Here is a 25759-nt window from a genome sequence, read left to right on the forward strand (position 1 = left end):
TATTTTTTTATATGTATTTATATTTATAAGGCAGAATGGAATTGAGCTATACTGGAGCAAGGAGGTGACATATGATGGTAACTCAAATTCACAGGAAGAAGTGAAGAGTACCAGAAATACTAAGGAAGAAATATAAAAGACTCAATTAAATGTATTTTTCTCCTTTTTTAACTTCTTTAAAAGACATAAGATTGTATAAAACAAAAATTATAACACTATAGACCCTTGAAAAGCACAGTTTTGAACTGTGTGAGTCCACTTATATGTGCGTGTGAGATAGGGATCTTGGAGAAATTCAAGAGTTAATAGATATCATACAAAGAATGAACAGAAGACGTCTTAATGGAGATGAGTGCTTCCGAACCAGTGCCAAACAATGAGGAAGAAGATGTAATAGCAGCAGTGCCAGAGAACAAATTGGCATTAGGCAGTCCAGCAGAAAGTTTCTGATGATTCAAGATGGTGTTTTAACTTCTTTTACAACACGGACTCTTCTGTGATATGGGCACTGTGATATTAATGATACTTGTTTGATAATTTCTGCATTCTTTTGGATCACTTTTCTTCAGAATGGGTACCAATATGGATCTCTTCTAGTCAATTAGCCAGGTAGCTGTCTTCTAAATTTTTTGGCATAAATGAGTGAGCACTTCCAGTGCTGCATTCCTTTGTTGAAACATCTCAACATCAATGTTGTTGTTGTTATGTGCTGTCGAGTCGGACCTGACTCATAGCGACCCCTCCTTGGGTTTCCGAGGCAGTATCACTATGGAAGCAGATTGCCCAGCCTTCCTTCCGAGGAGTGGCTGGTGGGTTTGAACTGCCAGCCTTCTGGTTAGCCTTAGGCACTACATCACCAGAGCTCCCTCAACATCAATAATAGCCTTATTTTTTGCCAGTTCATTCAGTGCATCTTTGACTTTTTCCTTCAATACCGTTGGTTCTTGATCATATGCTACCTCATGAAATGTTTGAAAGTCAACCAATTCTTTTTGGCACAGTGACTCTGCATTCTTTCCATCTTCTTTTGATGCTTCCTGCATTATTCAACATTTTGGCCATAGAATCCTTCAATATTGAAGCTGAGGCTTGAATTTTTTCTTCAGTTCTTTCAGCTTGAGAAATGCCGAGCATGGTCATCCCTTTTGATTTTCTAATTCCAGGTCTTTGCACATTTCATCATAACACTTTACCTTGTCTTCTTGAGCTGCCTTTTGAAATCAAAATTATTCAAATTTATCCACCAACCTCCAATGGCAAAGATGAAGAAAATGAAGACTTTTATCAACCCTTGCAGTCTGAAATTGGCAAAGCATGCAATCAAGATGCATTGATAATTACTGGTGATTGGAATGCAAAAGTTGGAAACAAAGAAGAAGCACTGGTAGTTGCAAAATATGGCCTAGGTGATAGAATGATGCTGGAAACTGCATAATACAATTTTGCAAGACCAATGACTTGGTCAATGCCAATACCTTTTCTCAACAATATAAACAGAAACAGTACACTTGGATCTCACTAAATGGAATACACATGAATCAAATTGACTACATCTGTGGAAAGAGGTGATGGGAAGTTCAATATCATCAGTCAGAATAAAGCCACAGGCCCAGTGCAGAAAAAACAATCAATTGCTCATATGCAAGTTTAAAATGAAGCTGGAGAAAATTAAAACAAGTCAATGAGAGCCAAAATATGACCTTGAGTATATTCCACCTGAATTTAGAGACCATCTGAAGATTGAATTTGATGCACTGAACACCAATGACCAAAGCCCAGGTGAGTTGTGTGGTTACATCAAGGATATCATACATAAAGAAAGCAAAAGGTCATTAAAAAGACATGAAAGAAAGAAAAGAACAAAATGGATGTCAGAAAAGATTCTGAAGTGTGCCTTTGAATGGAGAGTAGCTAAAGTGAATGGAAGAAATGATGAATTAAAAGAGCTTGAGTATATTCCACTTGAATTTAGAGATCATCTGAAGAATAGGTTTGATGCACTGGACACCAATGACTAAAGACCAGCTGAATTGTGGGAGTACATTAAGGATATCATGCATAAAGAAAGCAAAAGGTCATTAAAAAGATAAAAAAGAAATAAATGAAAAAAAAAAAAAGATGTCAGAAGAGACTCTGAGACTTGCTCTTGAATGGAGAGTAGCTAAAGTGAGTGGAAAAAAAGATGAAGTAAAAGAGCTGAGCAAATTTCACAGGGCAGCTCGATAAGACAAAGTAAGCTATTACAATGATGTGCAAAGAACTAGGGTAAGAAAACAAAGGAAAGAACATGTTCAGCATTTCTCAAGTTGCAAGAACTGAAGAAAAACATTCAAGCCTCATTTGCAATATTGAAGGACTCCATGGGCAAAATATTGAATGATGCAGGAAACATCAAAAGAAGATGGAATGGAAGGAATATACAGAGTCACTATACAAAAAAGAATTGGTAGATGTTCATCTATTTCAGAAGGTGGAATATAACCAAAAACCAGTGGTACTGAAGAAAGAAGTTGAAGTGCACTGACAGAATTGGAGAAAAACAAGGCTCCAGGAAATGATAAAATACCCAGTAAGATATTTCAACAAACAGATGCTGCACTGAAAGCACTTACTTGTCTATGCCAAGTAATTTGGAAGACAGCTATCCGGCCAATTGACTAGAAGAGACCCATGTTTGTACCCATTCCAAAGAAAGGTGATCCAATAGAATGCAAAAATCATTGAACAATATCATTAATATCACAAGTAAGTAAAATTTTGCTGAAGATAATTTGAAAATAATTGCCTCAGTATATTGACAGGGAACTTCCAGAAATTTGAGCTGGATTCAGAACAGAATGTGCAATGAGTGATATCATGGCTGATGTCAGATAGATATTGGATAAAAGCAAAGAATACTAGAAAGATGTTTACTTGTGTTTTACCAACTATGCAAAGGCATTCAACTGTGTGGATCACAACAAATTATAGGTGACATTGCAAAAAATGGAAATTCCAGATCATTTAATTGTGCTCATGAGGAATTTGTGTATAGACCAACAGGTAATTGTTCAAACAGAACAAGGGGATACTGCATGGTTTGAAATCAGGAAATGTGCACGTTAGGGTAGTATCCTTTTGCCATGCTTAATTAATCTGTATGCTGAACAAATAATCCAAGAAGCTGGACTATATGAAGAAGAACATGGCATCAGCATTGGAGGAAGACTCATTAATGACCTGTGATATGCAGATGACACAACTTTGCTTGCTGAAAGTGAAGAAAATTTGAAAGACTTACAGATGATGATCAAAGACTACATCCTTCAGTATGTATAAACCTCAACATAAAGAGAACAGAAATCTCACAACTGGACCAATAATCAACATCATGATAAGTGGAGAAAAGACTGAAGTTGTCAAAGATTTCATTTTCCTTCAGTCGACAATCAACACCATGGAAACAGCAGTCAAGAAATCAAATAACATATTGCACTGGGTAAATCTGCTGCAAAAGACCTCTTTAAGGTGTTAAAGAGCAAAGATGACAGTTTGAAGACTAGGTGTGCCTGACCCAAGCCATCGTTTTTCAGTAGCCTCATAAGCATGTGAAAACTGGACAATAAATAAGGAAGATTGAAGAAGAATTGATGCATTTGGATTGTGATGTTGTGGGAGAATATTTAAAATATGCCCTGGACTCCCAGAAGAATGAACAAATCTATCTTGGAGGAGGTACAGTTGGAGTGCTCCCTTAGAAGCAAGAATGGCCACACTTATCACCTATTTTGGTCATGGTATCAGAAGGAATCATTCCCTAGAGAAGGATATCATGTTTGATAAAGTAGTAGTTGTTAGGTGCTGTTGAGTTGTTTCCGACTCATAGCACAGCAGAATGAAACACTGCCCAGTCCCGTGCCAGCTCCACAATCCTTGCTATACCATCCACCTTACCAAGCATGACATCCTTCTCCAGGGATTGGTCCCTTCTGACAATATGACCAAAGTAGGTGAGACAAAGTCTGGCCATTCTCGCTTCCAAGGAGCACGCTGGCTGCACTTCCTCCAGCACAGATTTGTTAGGTCTTTTAGCAGTCCATGGTACTCTAAGCATTCTTCACCAGCACCACAACTCAAAAGCATCAACTCTTCTTTGGTCTTCCTTATTCATTGTCCAGCTTGATAAAATAGAGGGTCAGTAAAAAAGGGGAAGATCCTCAATGACATGGATTGACATAATGGAAGCAGTGAGGGGCTCAAGCAAAGCAATGATTGTGAGGATGGCACAGGATCAGATAATGTTTTGTTCTGTTATACATGGTGTCACTATGGAGTTGGAACTGACTCCACAGAACCTAACACATACATACACATACTAATATTGGACAAAATAGACTTTAAGATAAAAATAAATGTTACTACATAAAAGAGGGATATAGTAACATGATAAAACAGAGAGCTTCCAGACTGAGTCAACTTGGAAGAAGGAAGAGGCCATCCACTTTTCAGAGAATTGACCAATGAAAACGTTATGAATAGCAGTGAAACACTGTCTGATATATTATTGGAAAAATTTATGAATAGCCCTGAAACTTTGTGTGATACAGTGCTGGAAGATGAGCCCCTCAGGTTGGAAGGCACTCAAAATATGATTGGGAAAGAGCTGCCTCATCAGAGTATAACCAAGTTTAATGGTATGAATAAAGTAACTTTCAAGACCTCCATTTACTGATGTGGCATGACTCAAAATGAGAAGAAACAGGTGCAAACATCCATTAATAATCAGAACATGGAATGTGTGAAGTATGAATCTAGGAAGACTGGAAGTTGTCAAAAATGAAATAGAATACATAAAGATTGATATCCTAGGCATTAGTGAGGGAGCTCTGGTAGCATAGTGGCTAAGACACTTGCCTGCTAACCAGACAGCTGACGGGTCAAACCCACCAGCCACTCCTCAGAAGGAAGGTTGGGCAATCCTACTTCCGTAGTGATACTGCCTCGGAAACCCAAGGAGGGGTCGCTATGAGTCGGGGCCGACTTGACGGCACATAACAACAACAACAACAGGCGTTAGTGAGCTGAAATGGAGCAGTTTTGGTCATTTTGAATCAGACAGCCATGTGATCTACTATGCCAGGAATGACAAATTGAGGAGGAATGGCATGTCATTCATCATTGCAAAGAATGTTCAAGATCTATCCTGAAGTGCAGTGCTGTCAGTGATAGGATAATATTTATATGCCTACAAGGAAGAACAGTTAATACTACTATTATACAAATTTACACACCAACCACCAAAGCCAAAGATGAAGAAATTGAAGATTTTTACCAACTTCTGCAGTCTGAAATTGACCAAACAAGCAATCAAGATGTGCTGATTATCACTGGTGATTGGAATGCAAAAGTTGGAAACAAAGAAGAATCACTGGTCGTTGGAAAATTTGGCCTTGGTGATAGAAATAAAGCTGGAGATAGCATGATAGAATTTTACAAGACCAATGACTTATTGATTGCAAATACTTTTTTTCAACAACATAAATGGTGGCTATACACATGAACTTCACCAGATGGAGTACACAGGAATCAGATTGACTACATCTGTGACAAGAGGAGATGGACAAGCTCAATATCTTCAGCCAAAACAAGACCAGAAGCTGATTGTGGAACAGACCATTAACTGCTCATATACAAGTTCAAGTTGAAGTTGAAGACAATTAAAACAAGTCCATGAGAGCCCAAATATGACCTTGAACATACTGTCCTGAATTTAAAGACTGTCTAAAGAAAAGATTTGATGCACTGAACACCAGTGACTGAAAACTAGAAGAATGGTGGGATAACATCAAGACCATCATCTATGAAAAAAACAAAAGGTCATTAAAAAGACAGGAAAGGAAGAAAAGACCAAAATGGTTGTCAGAAGAGACTCTAAAACTTGCCCTTGAGTGAAGAGTAGCTAAAGCAAATGGAAGAAATGACAAGATAAAAAGCTGAAGAGAAGATTTTAAAGAGCAGCTTGTGAAGACAAAGACAATTATTGTAATGAAATGTGCAAAGACATGGAGTTGGAAAGTCAAAAGGGAAGAACACATTTGGCATTTTTCAAGCTGAAAGAACTGAAGAAAAAAGTTACACCCTTGAGTTGCAATATTGAAAGATTCTATGGGCAATATATTGAATGATGCAGGAAGCATCAAAAGAAGATGGAAGGAGTACACAGAGCCACTGTACCAAAAATAATTGGTCAATGTTGATCGATTTCAGGAGGTGGCATATGATCAAGAGCTAATGGTATTGAAGGAAAGAATCGAAGCTGCACTGAAGGAATTGGCAAAGAACAAGGCTCCAGGAATTGACAGAATATCCACTGAGATGTTTCAACAAACGGATGCTGCACTGGAGGCACTCACTTGGGCTATGCCAAGAGATTTGGAAGATGGCTACCTGGCCAACTGACTGGAAGAGATCCATATTTGTACCCATTCCAAAGAAAGGTGATCCCACAGAATGTGGAAATTATCAAACAATATCATTAATATCACATGCAAGTAAAATCTTACTGAAGATAATTCAAAAATGGTTGCAGCAGCATATTGACAGAGAACTTCAAGAAATGCAAGCTGGATTCAGAAGAGGATGTGGAGTGAGGGATATCATAGCTGATGTGAGATGGATCTTGGCTGAAAGCAAAGAATACCAGAAAGATGTTTACTTGTGTTTTAGTGACTATGCAAAAGCATTTGATTGTGTGTATCATAAAAAATTATGGATAGCATTGAGAAGAATGGGAATTCCAGAACACTTAATTATACTCATGAGAAACCTGCACATAGACCAGGAAGCTGGCATTCAAACAGAACAAGGTGACACTGTATGGTTTAAAATCAAGAAAGGAGTGTGTCAGGGTTGTATCCTTTCACCATACTTATTCAATCTATATGCTGAGCAAATAATCCAATCCAAGCAGCTGGACTATATGAAGAACATGACATCAGAAATGGAAGAAGCCTCATTAACAATCTGGAATATGCTGATGATGCAACTTTGCTCACTGAAAGTGAGAATGACTTGAAGCAGTCACTGATGAAGATTGAAGACTACAGTCTGCAGTAGGGATTGCACCTCAATATAAAGAAAACAAAAATCTTCACAGCTGGACCAATAAGCAGCATCATGATAAATGGAGAAAAGATTGAAGTTATCAAGGACTTCATGTTACTTGGTTCTACAATCAACACCAATGGAGACAGCAGTCAGGATATCAGATGACATATAGCACTTGGCAAATCTGCTACAAAAGACCTCTTTCAAGTGCTGAAGAGCAAAGGTATCTCCTGGAAGACTAAGGTGCTCCTGACACAAGCCGTGGTATTTTCAATTGCCTCATATGCATATGAGAGCTGGACAATGAATAAGGAAGACCGAAGAAGAGTCAATGCTTTTGAGTTGTGATGTTGGCGAAGAATGCTGAAAGTACCATGGACTGCTAAAAGAAGTAACGAATCTGTCCTGGACGAAGTGTAGACAGAATGCTCCTTGGAAGCGAGAATGGCCAGACTTCATCTCACCTACTTTGGTCATGTTGTTAGAAGGGACCATTCTCTGGAGAAGGATGTCATGGTTGGTAAAGTGGAGGGTCAATGAAAAAGGGGAAGGCCCTCAACAAGATGGATTGACACAGTGGCTACAACGATGGGCTCAGGTATAGCAAGGATTGTGGGGCTCAAACAGGACCAGGCAGTATTTCGTTCTGCTGTACATAGGGTCATTATGAGTCTGAGATGACTCGATGGCAACTAACAATAACAACAACAACAACCAACCTCACAGAAATTTAAAGGATTTAAAGAGAATATTATGAACAACTTCAAACAAGGGAATACTATAAACAAAATCAGAAATGAAAGTGATGTTATTACTAACCTTAGAGAAGTAAAAAGGACATTAAGAGAATTCTATGAGCAACTTTGTATTCCAACAAATTAGATAATTAATCGAAGCAGATAAATTTCTAGAAAAGATACAAACTACTGAAACTAACTCAAGAAGAAAGAGTCTGAATGACCTAGAACAAGTAAAGAGAATGAATATGAACAAAAAATTACCCACAAAGAATATCTCAGATCCAGATGATTTCACTGATGAATTCTACCAAATTTAAAGAAAAGTTAATACAATTCTTCACAAACTTTTCCAAAAAAATGAAAGAAGAAAAAACCCTTCCCAACTCATTCTATAAGTCCAGGATTATTCTGTACCAAAACCAGATAAAGACATCACAAGAAAACAAAACAACAGGCCAATATCCCCCATTAATATAGATGTAAAATTTCTCAATAGATTATGAGCAAACTGAATCCCGCAACATATAAAACAGGTAACACACCAGAACCAAGTGGGATTTATCCCAGTAATGTAAAGTTAATTTAACATTTGAAGATCATTTAGTGTATTATATTAATAAATGAATACTCATAAGTAATTTAATTCTGTGGCTGTAGGACTAAGGGCCTTGGTTTCTTACTGATTGTCAACTGGAGGCTGCCCTCAGGTCCTAGCGGCTACCTTCATCTCCTTGTCACACTATGACTGTTTAATTCTTCAAAGTGAGAATGGAAGACAATTGGCTGGCAAAATGGGACTCTTGTTATAATCATGGAAGCGACATCCCATCAACTCTGCCATATTCTATTGGTTAGAAGCAATTCAAAGATCCTATAGACAGTGTGTGTGTGGGGGGATTATAAAAGGGCATGAATTACAGAAAGTGGAGATCATTGGGGGTTACCTTAGAGTGTGTTTGCTGTAGAAGGGAACTTCTCAACCTGACAAAGGGCATCTATGAGAAACCTACAGCTAACATTATAATGGTGACAGAAGGAATGCTTTCCCCCAAAGATCTGGAACAAGGCAAATATGTCTGCTCTCACCATTTCTAGTCAACAGTGTACTACGTTCTAAACAAAACAAAACAAAACCCACTGCCATCAAGTGGATTCCGATTCGTAGTGACCCCATTGGGTTTCTGAGGCAGTAAATCTTTACGGAAGTAGATTGCCCAGTCTTCCTTACGTGGAGTGGCTGGTGGTCTTGAACCACCAACCTTCTGGTTAGCAGGCAAATGCCTTAGGCACTGTGCCACTAGAGCACCTTACTGGGTTCTAGCTAGTATGATTAGGCAAAAACCAAACCAAACCACCAACAACAACAACTAAAACACTCCAAGATAGCTACATTGGAAAGGAAGAAATAAAGTTGTCTTTATTTGCAGAGGACATAATCCTGTATGCTGAAAGTCCCAAGGAATCCACATACGCAAAACTAATTACTGGAATGAATAAACTAGTTCATTCAAGTAATAAGATACAAGATTGTGACACACTTCTGAGGCAGCCTGTATAGTCTCCACCTTCTGGTTGGTGTTCATACTCTCCACTTGAAGATTTTAATCAGTGGAATATGACAAGGATGATGGGGGTATCTTTCCTCTGATTATGTTACATGATATTGTTAACGCCATCTTGGAAAGAGATTTTCTTCTTTATTGGCTTTGATGAAGCAAGTGGGCATGTTGAGAAGAACACGCAAAAGAACTAAAGGCTGCTTCTAGGAGCTGAGGGCAGCCTCAGGGGACCAATTAGAAAGAGACTGAAGCCTTTAGTCTTAACAACCACAAGAAACTGAACTCTGCCAACAACTATGTAAGCTTGGAAGCAGATCCTTCCTCAGGTAATGCTTGAGATGAAATGCCCAGACTCCTGACCCACAACATCTGCACAATAAGAAATAAATGTGTGTTGTTTTAAGCCATTAAATTTATGGTAATATTGTTGTGATAGTTGGAGCTGTGTGTCAACTTGGCTGGACCACAATTCTGTGTGGTTTAAGCAGTTGTGATGTGGTTATTCCCATGATGGGATCAGATGTATATGTTTTGAGCAGCCAATCCATTGAAAGGGAGTTTCCCTAGGGGTGTGGCCTGCTTCCAGTATATTTATGGACATCCTGAGAAAAGCGACACTCTTCTGTGGATCAGGATTCTGTTGTGCTGCCTACAACCGTCCATGAGCGAACAATCCACCATTCAGCCTGGAGATCTTGGATTCGTCATTCGTTGGAGTCAACAACCAGTATACTGCCTGCCAACCTTGAGTCCTCAGCCCCCGCGGCTGCGAGAGTCGGGAAAAGCCTCCAGCTTGATGTTTGATCCAAGAACTTTGGACTTGCCAGCTTCTATCAGTGTGTGAGCCATTTTCCTAAGATAAATTTCTCATTCTCCCTCTATATCAGCTTTACTGGTTTCGTTTCTCTAGAGAACCCAGCCTAACACAATTGTTATGCAGCAATAGCAAACTAATACAAATTTCGGTTCCTGAAAGCAAGGTGCTGCTGTAACAATGTGAAAGTGGCTTTGGAAACAGGCAGGGAACAGGGGATAGAAGAATTTTGAGAAGCATGATAGAGAAAGCCTAAAATGCTATGAACAGACTTAGTAGAAACTTGAGTTTCAAGTATGCTGCCAATGGGAGCTCAGGGAAAAAAAAAAAAAAAGGGGGAACATGTTGTTGGAAACTGGAGAAAGGGGGAATCTTTGTAGTGGCAGAAACTTAGCTAAATTGTCTCCTGCAGTGTAGGTGATAAAAAGTTATAAGCAATGAACCTGCTGATACAGCTAGGGAGATTTCTGAGCAAAAATTGAAAGTACTGCCTGGTTTCTTCTTGCTGCTTATAGTAAAATGTGAATGGAGAGAGTTAAATTGATAGAAGAATCATTAAACAAAAAGGAAACAGAACTTGATGATTTTGAAAATGATCAGCCTCTCCAGATGGCAGAACTCACAAAAACTAAGAGATGGCTTTGCAGCATTGACAGTAAGCATGGCTTGGATAGAGAGAGAAAAAAATGAGACTATAACTGTACAACCTTTAGTTAAAACCTCAGAAAGATCAGAGAACTGGCATCTAGTTGGTTCTGACTCATAGTGACCCTCTGGGTTTCCAAGGCTAAATCTTCACAGAAGCAGACTCATTTTTCTTCAGCAGTAAGGTTGGTAGGTTCAAACCACCCACCTTCTGGTTAACAGCTAAATGCCTTAATTACTACACCAATAAATGCAGCCACACAAAAGTCCCTTTAGAGATACTAAGAGTATGCCCATAGAACCTCTTAGTCAAACCACAAGAAGTTTATAGATGTCTTCCTTCAGCCATCTCAGCAAGAGCACAAGGTAGAAAAGGGCTTATCTTGAAAACTGTGAGTGTGACTTTTGTCTAAATTAGTGAACCCCTACTGCAGTAGTTCCTCACGCCTGGGTTACTGTTGGTGGGCTGGTCCTTGGCCAGACTCTGCCTCAGATTGCAGAACAAGCCTGAAGGCAACCGTTGAGAAGTAAACAAAGCAAGTGTTCCTCTTGGCTGTCAGGTCTGGCCCCTCACTAGCATACCTAAAACAGGACATAGGAAGCCACTTTCTAAGTCAACCAGATCAGACAGCCATCCACCCAAGCATCCATAAATGTTCAAACTCCACAGTAAGTAAATGTATGCAAATTTTACAATTTCTTTTGTAGAACACATTGTGAATGACCATAGAGAAAATTTAATGAGAAAATGTTGGGTCAGATGTTATTGCTGGGCTGTATCCATGTCCCTATGTATATAATACAGCAAAGGAACTCTGGTGGCATAGTGCCTAAGGCATCTGACTGCTAACCAGAGGTTGGTGGTTCAAACCCTTCAGCCACTCCATGGAAGGAATACTGGGCAATCTACTTCCATAAAGATTTACTGCCTTGGAAACACAAAGGGGGTTGCTATGAGTTGGCATCGACTTGCTGGCAATGAGTTTGGTTTGCTTTTTTGGTATGTACATATATACTTCTAGTAATAGCTGTGTATATTGTGTACACTCCTGGCCAGAGCTTAAGCCATGCTCTAAAGGTCTTATCTCACTTCCTCCATGTGTCCTCTGGTAACTGCCAACCAGTTCTGCTTCCTGAGTGTGTCACTCAAACAAATCTGCTGAAATTTTCTTCTTAATTTGGATATTTTGATGCAAAAATCAACAATATTCAGAACAGCAAAACACAGTCATCATTACTATTTTGTATTTATTGGGAGTCTTTTCTTATAAACGTAATATTTTTCCAACAAAGTTACCATCTCAGTTTTAATAATATACTTTTCCCAACTTAAGATGTTTGGTTACATTTTTCCAGGTTGGTAATCATCCTTTTGAGGGCATTGGTAGTTCAGTGGTAGAATTCTTGCCTTCCAAGTGGAACAATGGTTTGGATTCACTGGCCAGTGCCCCTAACCATCTTCTACCCTGCCACCTGTCAGTGGAGACTTGCATGTTACTAAGATGCTGAACAAGCCCTGAATCTGTAGTCAACCTGTCAAGCATTTGAAACTCAGGCTCTGAGGCTGAGAGACCTGCCCAGGGTCAAAATCCCCCTTAAGGTTTGTGTTGTCTGGACTATCCCTGGCTACTTACTGGCTGAGTCAGTGTGGCAAAGGGATATGGGCCAAGGTAACATTTTTTTTTTTTTTTTTTCTGTCTGAGTTTTTTCATCTTCTCCAGGATCCAACGCCAACTGTACTTTTCTGGACATTTATGGAGTGCTGTGCTGCCTGGATATGCCTTTTGGCTTCACATCTCTGCCCTTTCTAGTTAAGCTTAGCTTCTATTTGTCAAACAAACAAACAAAAAACAGGAGTTCTGGTGACATAGTGCCACCAGAAGATATGTGACTACTAACCAGAAGGCTCGCAGTTCAAACCCACCAGCCACTCCTCGGAAGGAAGATGGGGCAATCTACTTCTGTAGCAATACTGCCTCAGAAACCCAAGGAGGTTCACTATGAGTTGGAGTTTCTATTTGTCAAAAGTCCCTCCCATAGTTCCTGTCACGGGACACCTAAGAATCGGCTGTGCAGACCTGTTCAACCGATCTCCATGTGCCTGGGGAGTGTTGGCCCAACAGTAACAGCCCACAGGATGGTGTGGACTCTTCTCCTCATGCACATGTTCCTGAGCTTGCTAGAAGAGACCCGAGCTCGTGAGTGGGGATCCTGGGAAGCTATGTGTTGGAGAGGACTAACCAGAGAAGCCTGGAGGGGCAGGGGAAGAAAGTCTCCAAACAGGAATTTAGCAGCTTAAGGGCAATTTTCTAGTCTTGATGGTAGCTGTCTGTGGGCTCTGCTTATCAGGCGGCAGCCTCTGGCAAAAAAGAGAGCATAAGGTGCAGACAAGGAAGCTGGCGGATGTCTTGTGAATGCATCCAGAAGTCTTGATTTCTGCAGCCTGTTCTGCTCACAGTAGAGGCTTTTGGTCTTTAAGAGCCACTTAGGGAAAGGGAGGTTTCTGGGTGGTGCAAATGTGTTGTGCTTCACTACTAACCTAAAGGTTGGGAGTATGAGCCCACCTTGTGGCCCAGCAGAAGAAAGCCCTGGTGATGTGCTTTCCTAAAGTTTACAGTAGGAGCTCTGGTAGCATAGTGCCTAAGGCACTTGACTGCTAACCAGAAGGCTGGCGGTTCAAACCCACCAGCCACTCCTTGGAAGGAAAGTTGGGCAATCTATTTCTGGAGTGATACTGCCTCGGAACCGAAGGAGGGGTCACTATGAGTTGGGTCTGACTCAATGGCACATAACAATGACAACAACAAAGGTTACAGTCAAGCAAATTGTGGAGCAGTTCTATGCTGTAACATAAGGGATCGCCATGAGTGCAGTAATAATTGCCCTTGGCAAATATGCTGCAAGAGACCTCTTTAAAGTGTTAAAAAGCAAAGATGTCACTTTGAAGGCTAAGGCACTCCTGACCCAGGCCTTGATATTTTCAACCACCTCTTATGTGTGTGAAAGCTGGACAATGAATAAGGAAGACTGAAGAATTGTTGCATTTGAATTGTGTTTGCAAAGAATATTGAATGCACCACAGACTGCCAGAAGAATGAACAAATGTTTCTTAGAGGAAGTATAGCCAGATATTCCTTGGAAGTGTGAATGCTGACTTCATCTCTCATACTTTGGTCATGGTGTCAGAAGGCACCAATCGCTGGAGAAGGATATCAGCGAAAAAGGGGGAGACCCTCAATGAAGTGAATTGACACAATGTCTGCAACGATGGGCTCAAGCATGACAATGACTGTGAGGATGGTGCAGGACTGGGCAATGTTTTGTTCTATTGTACATGGGGTCACTATGAGTTGGAATTGACTCAACAGCACCAACAACAATCTTTACAGAAGCAGGTTGCCAGTCCTTTCTTCTGAGGTCCCACTTGTTGTTGTGTGCCATCGAGTTGGCCCCGATTCATAGTGACCCCTCCTTGGGTTTCCAAGGTGGTATCTCTATAGGAGTAGATTGCCCAATCTTCCTTCTCAAGAGAGTTCCCTATTAAGAGGTTGTTGTTGTTATGTGCTGTCGAGTCCTGACTTGGGTATCACTACAGAAGTAGATTGGCCCAGCCTTCCTTCTGAGGAGTGGCTGGTGGGTTTGAACCACCAGCCTTCTGGTTAGCAGTCCAGTGTCTTAGGCACTATGTGTTCAAATCACCTATCTATTACTTACCAGCCACGTGCAAACCATTCACTTTGCCCAGGGACCAGAGTTATATCCTTATTTGTGGAAGGTACTGTTACAGGCACTGAGAATACAGTTATCAACAAGAAAGAAAACTTGCTGTTTTCATGGAATTTGCTGGCAGGTCAACATTAAAGAACCAATCATATATGCTTATTAGCCATGGAGGCACATAAGTCTGGGTTAGATTCCTATGAGGCAAAGCAACTCTGAGGAAATAACATTTCAGCAGAGACTTGAAGGGAATAAGGCCAAATATTGTGGCCGATAGATGGGGTAAGAGCATTCCAGATGAGGGGACAGTAAAGCAACAAAAGTTTTGGAGTGGAAAGAACACATCTGAGAGCAGAATAAAAGCCAGTATGGCTAGGACAAAGAGATCTGCAGGCTGTCCCTTCTATCTGGGTACTCCCTCCCCTCTTCCTGTACCACCTTCTACTCACTCATCTCATGGAATCACTGGTGGGATTTTTGAAGGCCTAGAATTATGGGCTATTAGAACTGAGAGTGTCCTGGGCCTTCTTGCCCTGTGGCTTTGTTCTATAGTTAAAGAAGCTAATGCCTACAGAGGGAAATGGCTTCCCCAGGAAACAGGGTGGTGGTTGGGATGGGACTCTGAGGCCAGTGAGTTTTCCAGTGACACCAAAGGTGATCTGGGGTAAGGGGACACCAGGAGGGAGAGGGGGAGATTGATCAGGGATTGAGATGCTAAAATGTGAGAGCAGGAGACCTGGGGGAGAGTTCTACTTCCAGGCTACACCTCAGTGGAAGCCATGAGAATACTCTTAAACTCCTACACTACTCCAGATGTACCACTTTTTCAAGCCCTGTTCAAGAACATCTCCTTTATGGAACCCCTTCTTATTGATGCCTTGTACCATCATTTCTTTTCTGTTTCTCTGAATTCTTTCTTTGCATAGTGTGGGTGACATTCAAATTCACTTGTGCTCATGGGTTGTTCTCCAACTGTCTGCCCATTGCTTTATGAGGTGTGCCTCTTCTCTCCTATTTTACACACACACACACACATGCACATGCACAAGTACACACACACACAGACATACAGTCATTTCCTTCACGTTAGGAATTGTGTCCTCATTCAATAAATGCTGTTAGCTTACTCTGAGTCCCCTGTCTCTGACTCCTACCTCAGGATCACACTCTCTGCAATATTTCTACACGGCTGTGTCTGAGCCAGGCCCAGGAGTGCCTGCCTTTACCGCCTTTGGCTTTGTGGATGACCAGCCCTTCATCTACTATGACAGTGTGGAGATGAAGGCAAAGCCTTTTGCTCCCTGGTTGAGGGAGGATTCAGATTACTTTGAAGATGAGACTAATATCTTCAAAAGTCGGATGAAGATTTTCCACTTAAATCTAAGAAATGTGCAGCGATATTACAACCAAACCTCAGAGCACAGCCTGAACAAAGAGAACCAACAAAAATCATCAGGTAGGTGCTGGTGAGAGAGCGGTGAGAAGCAGTACTCACCACCACACCCCAACTTCCTTGTGCAGGAGGCCCACTCAACAAGTATTTCCTGTAGGTTCAGACTGGGGACAGGGAGTATTTGTACATCTATCACTTGAGAATAAAGTCTCCACTAATGTGGTCACAAAGGGGAGCGTGTCTGTTTGACCTGAATTCATTCAACACTCGGGAGTCTTATTAGGTCACAGATAAATGTCTAAGATATATCATTCTGGTGCTGGAGGTGGGGAACCAGTGTTTGCCCTAAAGGAACTTACAATCTATATGGGGAAGTTCATTGACCTTATGACCCTGTGGAGCATACTAAGAGACATCAAAGATCATTACCTTCTTAAATGCAAAATGAGAAGCAAAGAAGATAGTTTACAGACGTTTGTAGACAAGAGACCTCAGTTGTCAGGGAGAGTGTCATCATGAATGAGGTGGGACTTGATAGAACATGATGGATGTGTATGATTTGGGGCAATGAGGAGAAAAAAAGGAAGGATGTCCCAAGGAGGAAGGTGTCAGGGTGTGTCAAGGTATGGAGTCTGGTTGGGCACAGTGAGTTCAGGGGTACATAGTAGGTTAATAGTTTTTATCCAATGTCTCTCAAGTGTTAGGCACTGTTGGAACAAATTTGTTAAGGGCCTTGAGTGCCAATTTAAGGCATATAGACTAGTGAGAATTATGATTAAAACTGAAGCAGGTGACCATTCAGCTCTGTACCACTTGCTCCTTACTGAAGCATGTATTCAACAGAGGTTTGCCAGATCATTATGTTACAGGTACCATGATAGACACTGAAGCTATTGAGACAAGTGACACACACAACACTATCACTCCCCAACCACCACCACCTTTCAGAGGGCTCACAGTATAAGAGGAGAGAGACAACACACAATAAAGTTTGGTACAGTGTATAAGTGTTGGATTAAGAACTTGAGCCAATAGACTGTGGGAGTCCAGAGGAAGGAGGGCAATCCCAGAGGTATTTAGATTTGACTTTGAAATTCATTAGAGAAAATTTCAGCAGAAGTGTGGTTCTTGTTAATGGAAAGCAATCCTCAAGGAAAACTCTGCTTAGCACTGCATGCCCTCTTTATTCATGTTGTGCATTAGGATTCTGTTCCCAGGTACTTACACTTAGAATCTGAGGCTGTTAGCATGAAAAGAGATTTCTGGAGACATAGTCTAACCCTTCTATTGACATAAGATAAACAAAGAATATGGAAGCTGAATAACTTGCCCAAGATGACACAGTTCATGGCAAAGCCCAAGTCTGTAATTCCCCATTCACTGCTTTAGAAGAAGCCCTGGAAATAAGCACAGAGCACTCCCCACTGCAGAGCTGACAGCAAGAAAGGGATACCAGAATCAGGGGACTCAGCTAATTTGTCTAGAGTACAAATGTCACCTCAGAAGAAGCCAGGGCTTTGATGGGGTGGGGTGGATGGAGGAGGGACAACTGATGGAGAAACTCTGCAGATACTCCCTGTCTGTACTGACCTGGTGCTGGGCAGGATTGGCAGGCTCTCACACCCTCCAGTTCACCTATGGCTGTGAGCTCCAGGATGATGGCAGGACCACGGGGCACTGGCAGTATGGCTACGATGGTGACGACTACCTGAGCTTGGACATGGACCCTCTGCAGTACACAGCTGTCTCATTTCTTGCCCGCTACACCAAACAGAAGTGGGAGGCCAATAGGAATGCCATAGAGAGAGACAAAACCTATTTGGAGAATGAATGCATCCAGTGGCTGCAGAGATACTTGGAGTGTGGACGGGAGAGCCTGACTCGCACTGGTAATGACCTACCACACCCTGCTTTCTCAGCCATCCTCCAGACCATAGCTTTGGCCTTTTCTCTTTCCAGAGGTGGGGGTGCCACTCTCCCACAGCTAATCCAGCACCGGGATGCAGTGTATCTACTGTAGGATGGGTGGGACCAACATGCTGAGGATGGCTTCTCTACAAGGAAGAGATGTAGATTTGGGGCATATCCCATTTTGAGTCTCCTAGGCAATTCTATGCCCTCCCAGAAGGGAAACTACTCTCAGAAGGCCTCTGGGTTTGTTCCTCAGCACTTAGAGGTTTTTCATACTTCTGGCCCTGTCCCTAGGTCCCTGTGTGGTTCAAAAGTTAATGTGCTCAACTACTAACAGTAGTTGGCTATTTGAACCCACTCAGAGGAACTATGGAAGAAAGATCTGTCCATCTGCTTCCATAAAGGTCACAGCCTAGAAAATCCTGTGAAGCAGCTCAAGTTTGTAACACATGAGGTCGCCATGAGTCAGAATCAACTCTATGGCAATGGCTTTGGGTTTTGGTTGGCCCTTTCCCACTAAAGATAGGTCAGCTGTGAGTACCTATTAACATTTATCTAGAAAAACTAACAAGCATTTGATAAGAGGACAGAAGTCTGTGAAGAGGCCCTTACTCTGGAGGACAATATTGGACTTAGCTCCAAGGGCCTTTTCTAGAATCCCTGCTCTGATTAGTACTGGTTTTCACTACACCTTGTGTGGAGGTGCTTCCTGCCTTGTTTTGCTGGCAGCCATCTCCCTAACCAAACCACTAAGAGTTCATGATGTCCTGGTCTTCGGAGTAAATGCTACTTAACAAGCCCTTGCCTAAACTCTCACTAGGAGCTCTGGTAGCATAGTGTCTAAGGCACGTGACTGCTCACCAGAAGGCTGGCGGTTCAAACCCACCAGCCACTCCTTGGAAGGAAGGTTGGGCAATCCTACTTCCATAGTGATACTGCCTCGGAAACCCAAAGAGGGGTTGCTATGAGTCGGGGCCGACTCGACGGCAAACAACAACAACAAACTCTCACTGCTTTGTCTACTACAGAGCCTCCCATTACCCTTGTGACCCACCACCCCAGCCCTGATGGGAAGGTCACTCTGAGATGTTGGGCCCTGGGCTTCTACCCAGCGGAGATCACCTTGACCTGGCAGCAGGATGGGAAGGACCAGACTCAGGACATGGAGTCTGTGGAGACCAGGCCTATGGGGGACGGGTCCTTCCAGAAGTGGGTGGCCATTGTGGTGCCCTCTGGAGAGGAGCAGAGATACATGTGCCATGTGCAACATGAAGGGCTGCTGGAGCCCCTCACTCTGAAATATGGTAAGGAGAGGGATGAGGGTGGAACCTCTTCTTAGGGAAAGTAGGAGCCCTCTGGCACCTCCAACAGGGTCAGGACTCACTCCTGCAGATCAGGGTCACTCACTTTTCCTTCTCTTCTCAGAGCTACCTTCTCAGCCCACTATCCCCATCAAGAAGCTATTTCTTATCCTAATTCTTCTTGGAGCTGTGGTCCCTGTAGTTGTGATCATGGGAGCTACGGTTGCTGGATTTGTGCTTCAGAGGAACAAAAACTCAGGTAGAGAAACAGATTCTCGGTTTCCTTATTCTAACCTCAAGCTGTCTCATCCCAAGGAGCTGAGTTGTAACTTCTGCCCTTGTTACTTCTGGAGCCAATTTGGAGACTCCTATTGTCCAATGCCTAGGGTATTTGACTGTTAACCAGAAGGTTGGCAATTCAAATCCACCAGCTGCTCATGGAAGGAAGATGAAGCAATCTACTGCCATAAAGATTTACCATCTTGGAAACCCAGTGGGAGTCTCTATGAGTCAGAATTGACTCAGTGGCAGTGGGTTTTCATTTTTATTGTCCAGCAAGACCTGGGAGGGACCCCCTGAACCACTCTTAGCTACAGATGAGGTGGGAGGCTAGAGACCTGCTGGACTCTTGGTGACTGCAACACCTCAGGACAGGGTCATCCTTGCGACTCTGAACTCCAGGCTCTTGCTCTAAGGTCAGATGCCCATGTTCCTTGGAGGATTTGGGAGCAGGGCCACATGAGATCCAGAAAGTGTCAGAGTGCCTGGGAAGTGGGTCTCTTTAAAAAATTCCCAGGGCATTCTTCCTCAGATTCCTAAATTTTTGCGATAGATTAAATGGGAGGAAACCAGATCCCCAAACTGAGTTGAGAAATCTGAAATGAGTGTGTAATGTGCATTTGTGTCTGTCTTTTTGTACATGTGCATATAAGACATGTATGGGTGCTTGTATGTGTATGTGTGTGAGTTTGCATATATGTGTGTGTGTAAGTGTGTATAGGTGTTTGTGCATGTGTGTACATATGTATATAAACATGTATGGCTTTTTTTGTGTGTGAATCTGTGTGTTTGCGTGTGCCTGTTTGTGTTGCTCTGTGACGTCCTTATCCTTGGCTCCACTCTGGCCTTTTACTAGTTGTTCCTTTCTCCCTACATGATTGTCAGGGACAGAACAGTCCTCCATCTGCAGAGTGAACAGCCAGGATGATGAATGTTAGGGATAAATTGGTCCTCAACACATTTGTACTAAAGAAAGAGGTCCTCTCCCTTTTCAAGATTCCCCCTTAATTAAAGTTTCAGACACTGTGCTTGTTGCTGAATTAAATCACTTAAACCCCACAAGAGCCCTGTTAGACTAGGACAACAATCAATCCTATTCCACAGACAAGACAACTGAGGCCACAGAAAGGTTAAATGACTCTCAGTTGGCTGAGACCTGACCCTAAGGAAATAGTCTAATTGCTGAACCCATGATAACTGCACCTCCTGTGCAACTGCCTCCTTAAAGGTCACCTCGTCCTTTGGCCTCTGACCAAACACCAAAAAAACAAATAGCTGTCGAGTCAGATCTGACTCATAGCAACTCCTCCTTGGATTTCCAAGGCGGTATCACTTTAGAAGTAGATTGCCCAACCTTCCTTCCGAGGAGTGGCTGCTGGGTTTGAACCACCAGCCTTCTGGTTTGCAGTCCAATGCCTTAAGCACTATGTTACCAGAGCTTCTTGGCCTCTGACCAGCTTCTCTTTTTTCCAGGCACTAAGACTGGCCGGGATTCTGTTACATTTCTAACAGTCTTTGAATGTAAGTTTATGGGGTTTGAAGTGACAGTGGGTTGGTTGTACATTGGCTGGTGGTGTGTTTGCTTGGGAAAGTGGGGAAAGGGAGAGTCACATCTGGGCTGTAAGGAATCAGTGGTGTTTGCATTTGGGGTGTGAAGGGACCATCCAGAAGGCTGGAGGGGAAAAGCCCACAGCGGCTGTGCAGAGCTTATTCATCACTGTGGTATTTCACAGTTTGAGAGCTCAGCAATGCATAGGCCAGTTCAGAGTCACAAGGATGATCCTGTCCTGAGGTGTTACAGTCACCAGGAGTCCAGCACGTCTCCAGCCTCCCACCTTATCTGTAGCTAAGAGTGGTTCAGGGGGTCCCTCCCAGGTCTTGCTAGACAATAAAAATGAAAACCCACTGCCATTGAGTCAATTCTGACTCATAGAGACTCCTACTGGGTTTCCAAGATGGTAAATCTTTAGGTAGAGGCCAATGAACTGCCTCCAACCACACACTGGTTACCTGAATTTCATTCCATCCTGGCTGCTGTCCCCTACCTGAAGGAGTCTTTCTGGAGGATGTAAGAAGAAAGAAACTAAGAAAGAAGGAGAACTTGACATTTATGAAGGTAAAAAGTGGGATGCCTCTCTTCAAGAAAGGGAATGGCTGCTGTGGTGGTTGTTTTTGTGTCAACTTGGCTGGGCCTGGTTGAGTGGCTGGGCAGCTGGTGATAGTTATTCCCCATGATGAGACTGGCAATCATCTCCAGGGTGGGGTCTACCACAAGCAGCTGAGTAGCTGCCTTTGGGATGTGGTCTGCTTCCTGTATATATGGAGAAGTTTTGGGAACGGACTCTAGCCTATGGCACGCTTGGACCCTGCAGGTAGCTGTGTTGTTCAGCATCCTGCTATGCTCTACCGACCTTGGGACTTACAATGGACTTAAGTTAATGGCCTGCCATGTGGTTTGGTAACATCAGGACTGTGCCTTTTTACTTGTCAACCTTGGGGCTTCTCAGCCTCAGCAGCCAGCAGCTGTCTGAGTGAAGAAAAGCCCCTAGCTTCTGTGAGCCAAGAGCTGGAGGCAGAGCTGAAGCCCAAGGCTGAGGGGCTTTCACCCATAGCCTAGCACTTTGAACTTGGACTTAAAGCCTCCAAATTATAAGAATAAACTCCTGTTTGTTAAGGCCATTCCATTTGTGGTATATTTCTTGTCAGAGTGGCACTAGGTAACCAGAACAGCTGCCAAAGGGAAGAGGAATGCCAGTAAGTTTAAATGGCCTCATGTGGCAGTTATAATATAATCATCCCCCAATGTGATTTGATGTGATCATCCCTGATCTGATGTAAGGGGATTAGGGTGGGATGCATACCTTTAATTAGGTCATAGTTCTAATCCAATGTAAGGGGAGTTTCCTTCAGGTGTGGTCTGCATCACCTTTTATCTTACAAGAGATAAAAGGAGAAAGAAGCAAGCAGGGGAAGAGAGACCTACTACCATCAAGAAAGAAGAGCCTTGAGCAGAGTCCATCCTTTGGATCCAGGGTCCCAGTACTGAATCTTCTAGAACCAGGAAATACACAGAGAGAAAGTCTTCCCCTAGAATTGACACTCTGAATTTGAACTTCTAGCCTTCTAAACCGTGAGAGAATAAATTTCTATTTGAAGCCATCCACTTGTGTTTTTTCTGTGATAGCAGCAACAGAAGGCTAAGACAGAATTTGGTACCAGAAAACTGGGGTGCTGCTCTAACAGATACCTAAAAATGTGGAAGTGCCATTGAAGACACTACTATGAATATTCCAGCACTGGTCTCTGTGTGCACAGATGCTGTCACATCTCCTGTGCAAATCAACAGGAGTGGATTTGCTGTTTGTTGTTAAGTGCTGTTGAGTGGTCTCTGACTCATAATGACCCTATGCACAGCAGAATGAAACACTGCCCAGTCCTGCACCAGCTCCATGATCCTTGCTATACTTGAGCCCATCGCCACTGCCACCATGTCCATCCATCTCATTGAGGGCCTTCTTCTCTTTCGTCGACCCTCCACCTTACCAAGCATGACATCCTTCTCCAGGGAATGGTCCCTTCTGACAACATGACCAAAGTATGTGAGACAAGGCTGGCCATTCTCGCCTCCAAGTAGCATTTGGTGCTCTTCCTCTAGGACAGACCTGTTAGTTCTTTTAGCCATCCATGGTACTTAAAGCATTCTTCGCCAACACCACAGCTCAAAAGCATCAATTATTCAGTCTTCCTTATTCATTGTCCAGCTCTCACATGCATATGAGGTGACTGAAAATACCATAGCTTGTGTCAGGCTCACCTTAGTCCTCAAGGAGACATCTTTGCTCCTCAGCACTTGAAAGAGGTCCTTTGTAGCCAATTTGCCCAGTGCTATATGTCATCTGATGTCCTGACTGCTGCTTCCATTGGCATTGATTGTAGAACAAAGCAATGTGAAGTTTTTGACAATTTCAATCTTTTCTCCATTTATCATGATGCTGCTTATAGGTTCATTTGTGAGGATTTTTGTTTTCTTTATATTGAGATGTAATCCATACTGCAGACTGTAGTCTTCAATCTTCATCAGTAAGTGCTTCAAGTCATCCTCACTTTCAGCAAGCAAAGTTGTGTCATCAGCTTATCACAGGTTGTTAATTATTCTCCCTCCAATCTTGATGCCATGTTCTTCTTCATATAGTCCAGCTTCTTGGATTGTTTGCTCAGCATACAGATTGAATAAGTATGGTGAATAAGACTCACTCCCTTCTTGATTTTAAACCATGCAGTGTTCCCTTTTTCTGTTCAAATGCTTTTGCATAGTCACTAAAACACAAATAAACAACTTTCTGGTATTCTTTGCTTTCAGCAAAGATCCATCTCACATCAGCAATGATATCCCTTGTTCCACATCCTCTTCTGAATCCAGCTTGCATTTCTGGTTGACTGGGGAAATAATATGCCAAATATATGTTTAACTTGATAAGACACCACCACGTTAGTTTCCAGAAAGGCCCAGGCCATTTACAATCACTCCAGCAATACACAAGAGTTCAAATTGCTCCACATTCTCACCAACATTTGGTGTTGTCAGTCTTTGATCTGATCCATTCTTGTCAGTGTTTAGTGATATCTCATTGTGGTTTTAATTTTCACTTCCCTAAAGACTAATGATGTTGAGCATCTTTTCAAGTGCTTATTGACCATTTGTATATCTTTTAGTGAAGTGTCTGTTCAAATCTTTTGCCCATCTTTTAAATTGGGTTGTTTGTCTTATTATTAATCTGTCAAAATTTAAATATTGATCTACGTGGGATACAAGTGCTTCATCAGCTATATATTTTGCAAATATATTCTTTGAGTCTTTGGCTTATCTTTTCATTTTCTTTGTAAGCTTCTTTTGTGAAGTAAAAATTTTAAATTTTTATAAACTCAAAATAAATAAATAAATAAAAATGTGGAAGTAGTTTTGGAATTGGGTAGTGAGTAGAGGCTGGAAGAGTTTAAAAATGCCTAACAGGTAAAACATAGATTGCTTTGAAAAGGTTGTTGGTGGAATTATAGATGTTAAAGGCAATTCTGGTGAGGGCTTTAAAAGAAATGAGAAGAGCTGTAACACTGGAGGTGGCACAGATGGTATGAAACAGTGGTAGAGAGATGGCAGCAGCAAAATCAGGAGACCGGCATGAGATGGTACAGGAACTGACCTATGGAGCAACAGTCTTCCAGGCAGAGTGGGGTGCTTCTAGGCACTTGTTGCCAGAGTTAGGCTTGCCCTAGCAAGAGAGCTGAGTGCCTTCAGGCCAAGGCTTACTGGCAGAGTAGGGTGTCCCCAGGCATTTATCAGTGGATCATTACATAATTACAATTACATCATTACGTAACTGCCACCTCACATTATTATATAACTGCCAAACCACTGAGAATCATGGCCTATCTGAGTTGACACATAATTTGGGGAGAGACAGTTCAATTCATGATAGTCCACCCTTTGGTATCAAAGTAGAGCTAAAGAGCTTTGTAAAACATGTCTGAGCAGAGCAGAGATGAGCTGGCCTCTTTGAGAGACCAAGTAACCAGGAAGCAGAAGCTGCAGAGACAAGGAACACAGGAAGCAGAGCTCCTTGGTCTCAAAGGTAGGGCATGACTTCTGGGGTCTTAAAGTTTGGAGCTACAGCCTCCTAGGTTTCAGAGTCAGATCTTCACCAACTCAGTTCCCGACTGTAGGGCTGCTATTCATGAGTGCCAGAGGGATGTAGCCAGAATGCCTAAAGCTGAAGGGGCAGGGCTTCCATGCCCAAAGGGCAGAAGAATGGGGTGTACCAAGGATGAGAGGGTGGAGCCACTCAGTTGGACTAAGAATGGGGCCCAAAGGTGAGAGAGCAGAGTTGCCATTCCAGTAGGCCTGAAAGGCAGAGCTGAAGCCTCCACTTAGAGTCCAGACAGCATGGCCAACACCCAGAGTCTGGAAGGCAAACGCATTGTCTAGATGGTCTCAGAGAACAGAGGATTATTTTAAAGCCTGAGAGCTAATGTAAATTTGTTCTGCTGGGTTTTTGCCTTGCTTTGTCCTGTTATCCCTTCTTTCCCTCCAATTTCTCCATTTGTGATGGAAGTGTCTCCCTTGTGCCTGTTCCACCACTATACTTTGGAAGCATATAACTTGTATTTCAGATTCACAGATGAAGATGAATTTTGCCCCAAGATGGAATTTGGACTTGGAGTTGATTTAAGACTTTCGGGAAGATATGGTGGGGTGAAAATGTTTTGCATGTGGCAAGGATAAGAAGTTTTAGGAGCCAAAGGGTGGAATATCAGAT

At 42.4% G+C, this 25759-nt stretch overlaps 1 protein-coding gene across 1 annotated transcript; it reads left to right on the plus strand.

The window, feature by feature from the left end:
- The first annotated feature begins 12981 nt into the window (after positions 1-12981).
- On the plus strand, positions 12982-19571 carry LOC103206034 (HLA class I histocompatibility antigen, B alpha chain-like). Its single transcript, XM_007951471.2, has 5 exons — positions 12982-13042; positions 15724-16020; positions 17571-17846; positions 18897-19172; positions 19294-19571. The coding sequence occupies exons 1-5, from the start codon at positions 12982-12984 to the stop codon at positions 19569-19571; spliced, it is 1188 nt and encodes a 395-aa protein (XP_007949662.2).
- Positions 19572-25759: the final 6188 nt, after the last annotated feature.

This window comes from Orycteropus afer, unplaced genomic scaffold (genome assembly GCF_000298275.1).
Source record: "Orycteropus afer afer isolate SDZICR_OR568_19922 unplaced genomic scaffold, OryAfe1.0 scaffold00294, whole genome shotgun sequence".
NCBI classification, from domain to species: Eukaryota; Metazoa; Chordata; class Mammalia; order Tubulidentata; family Orycteropodidae; genus Orycteropus; species Orycteropus afer.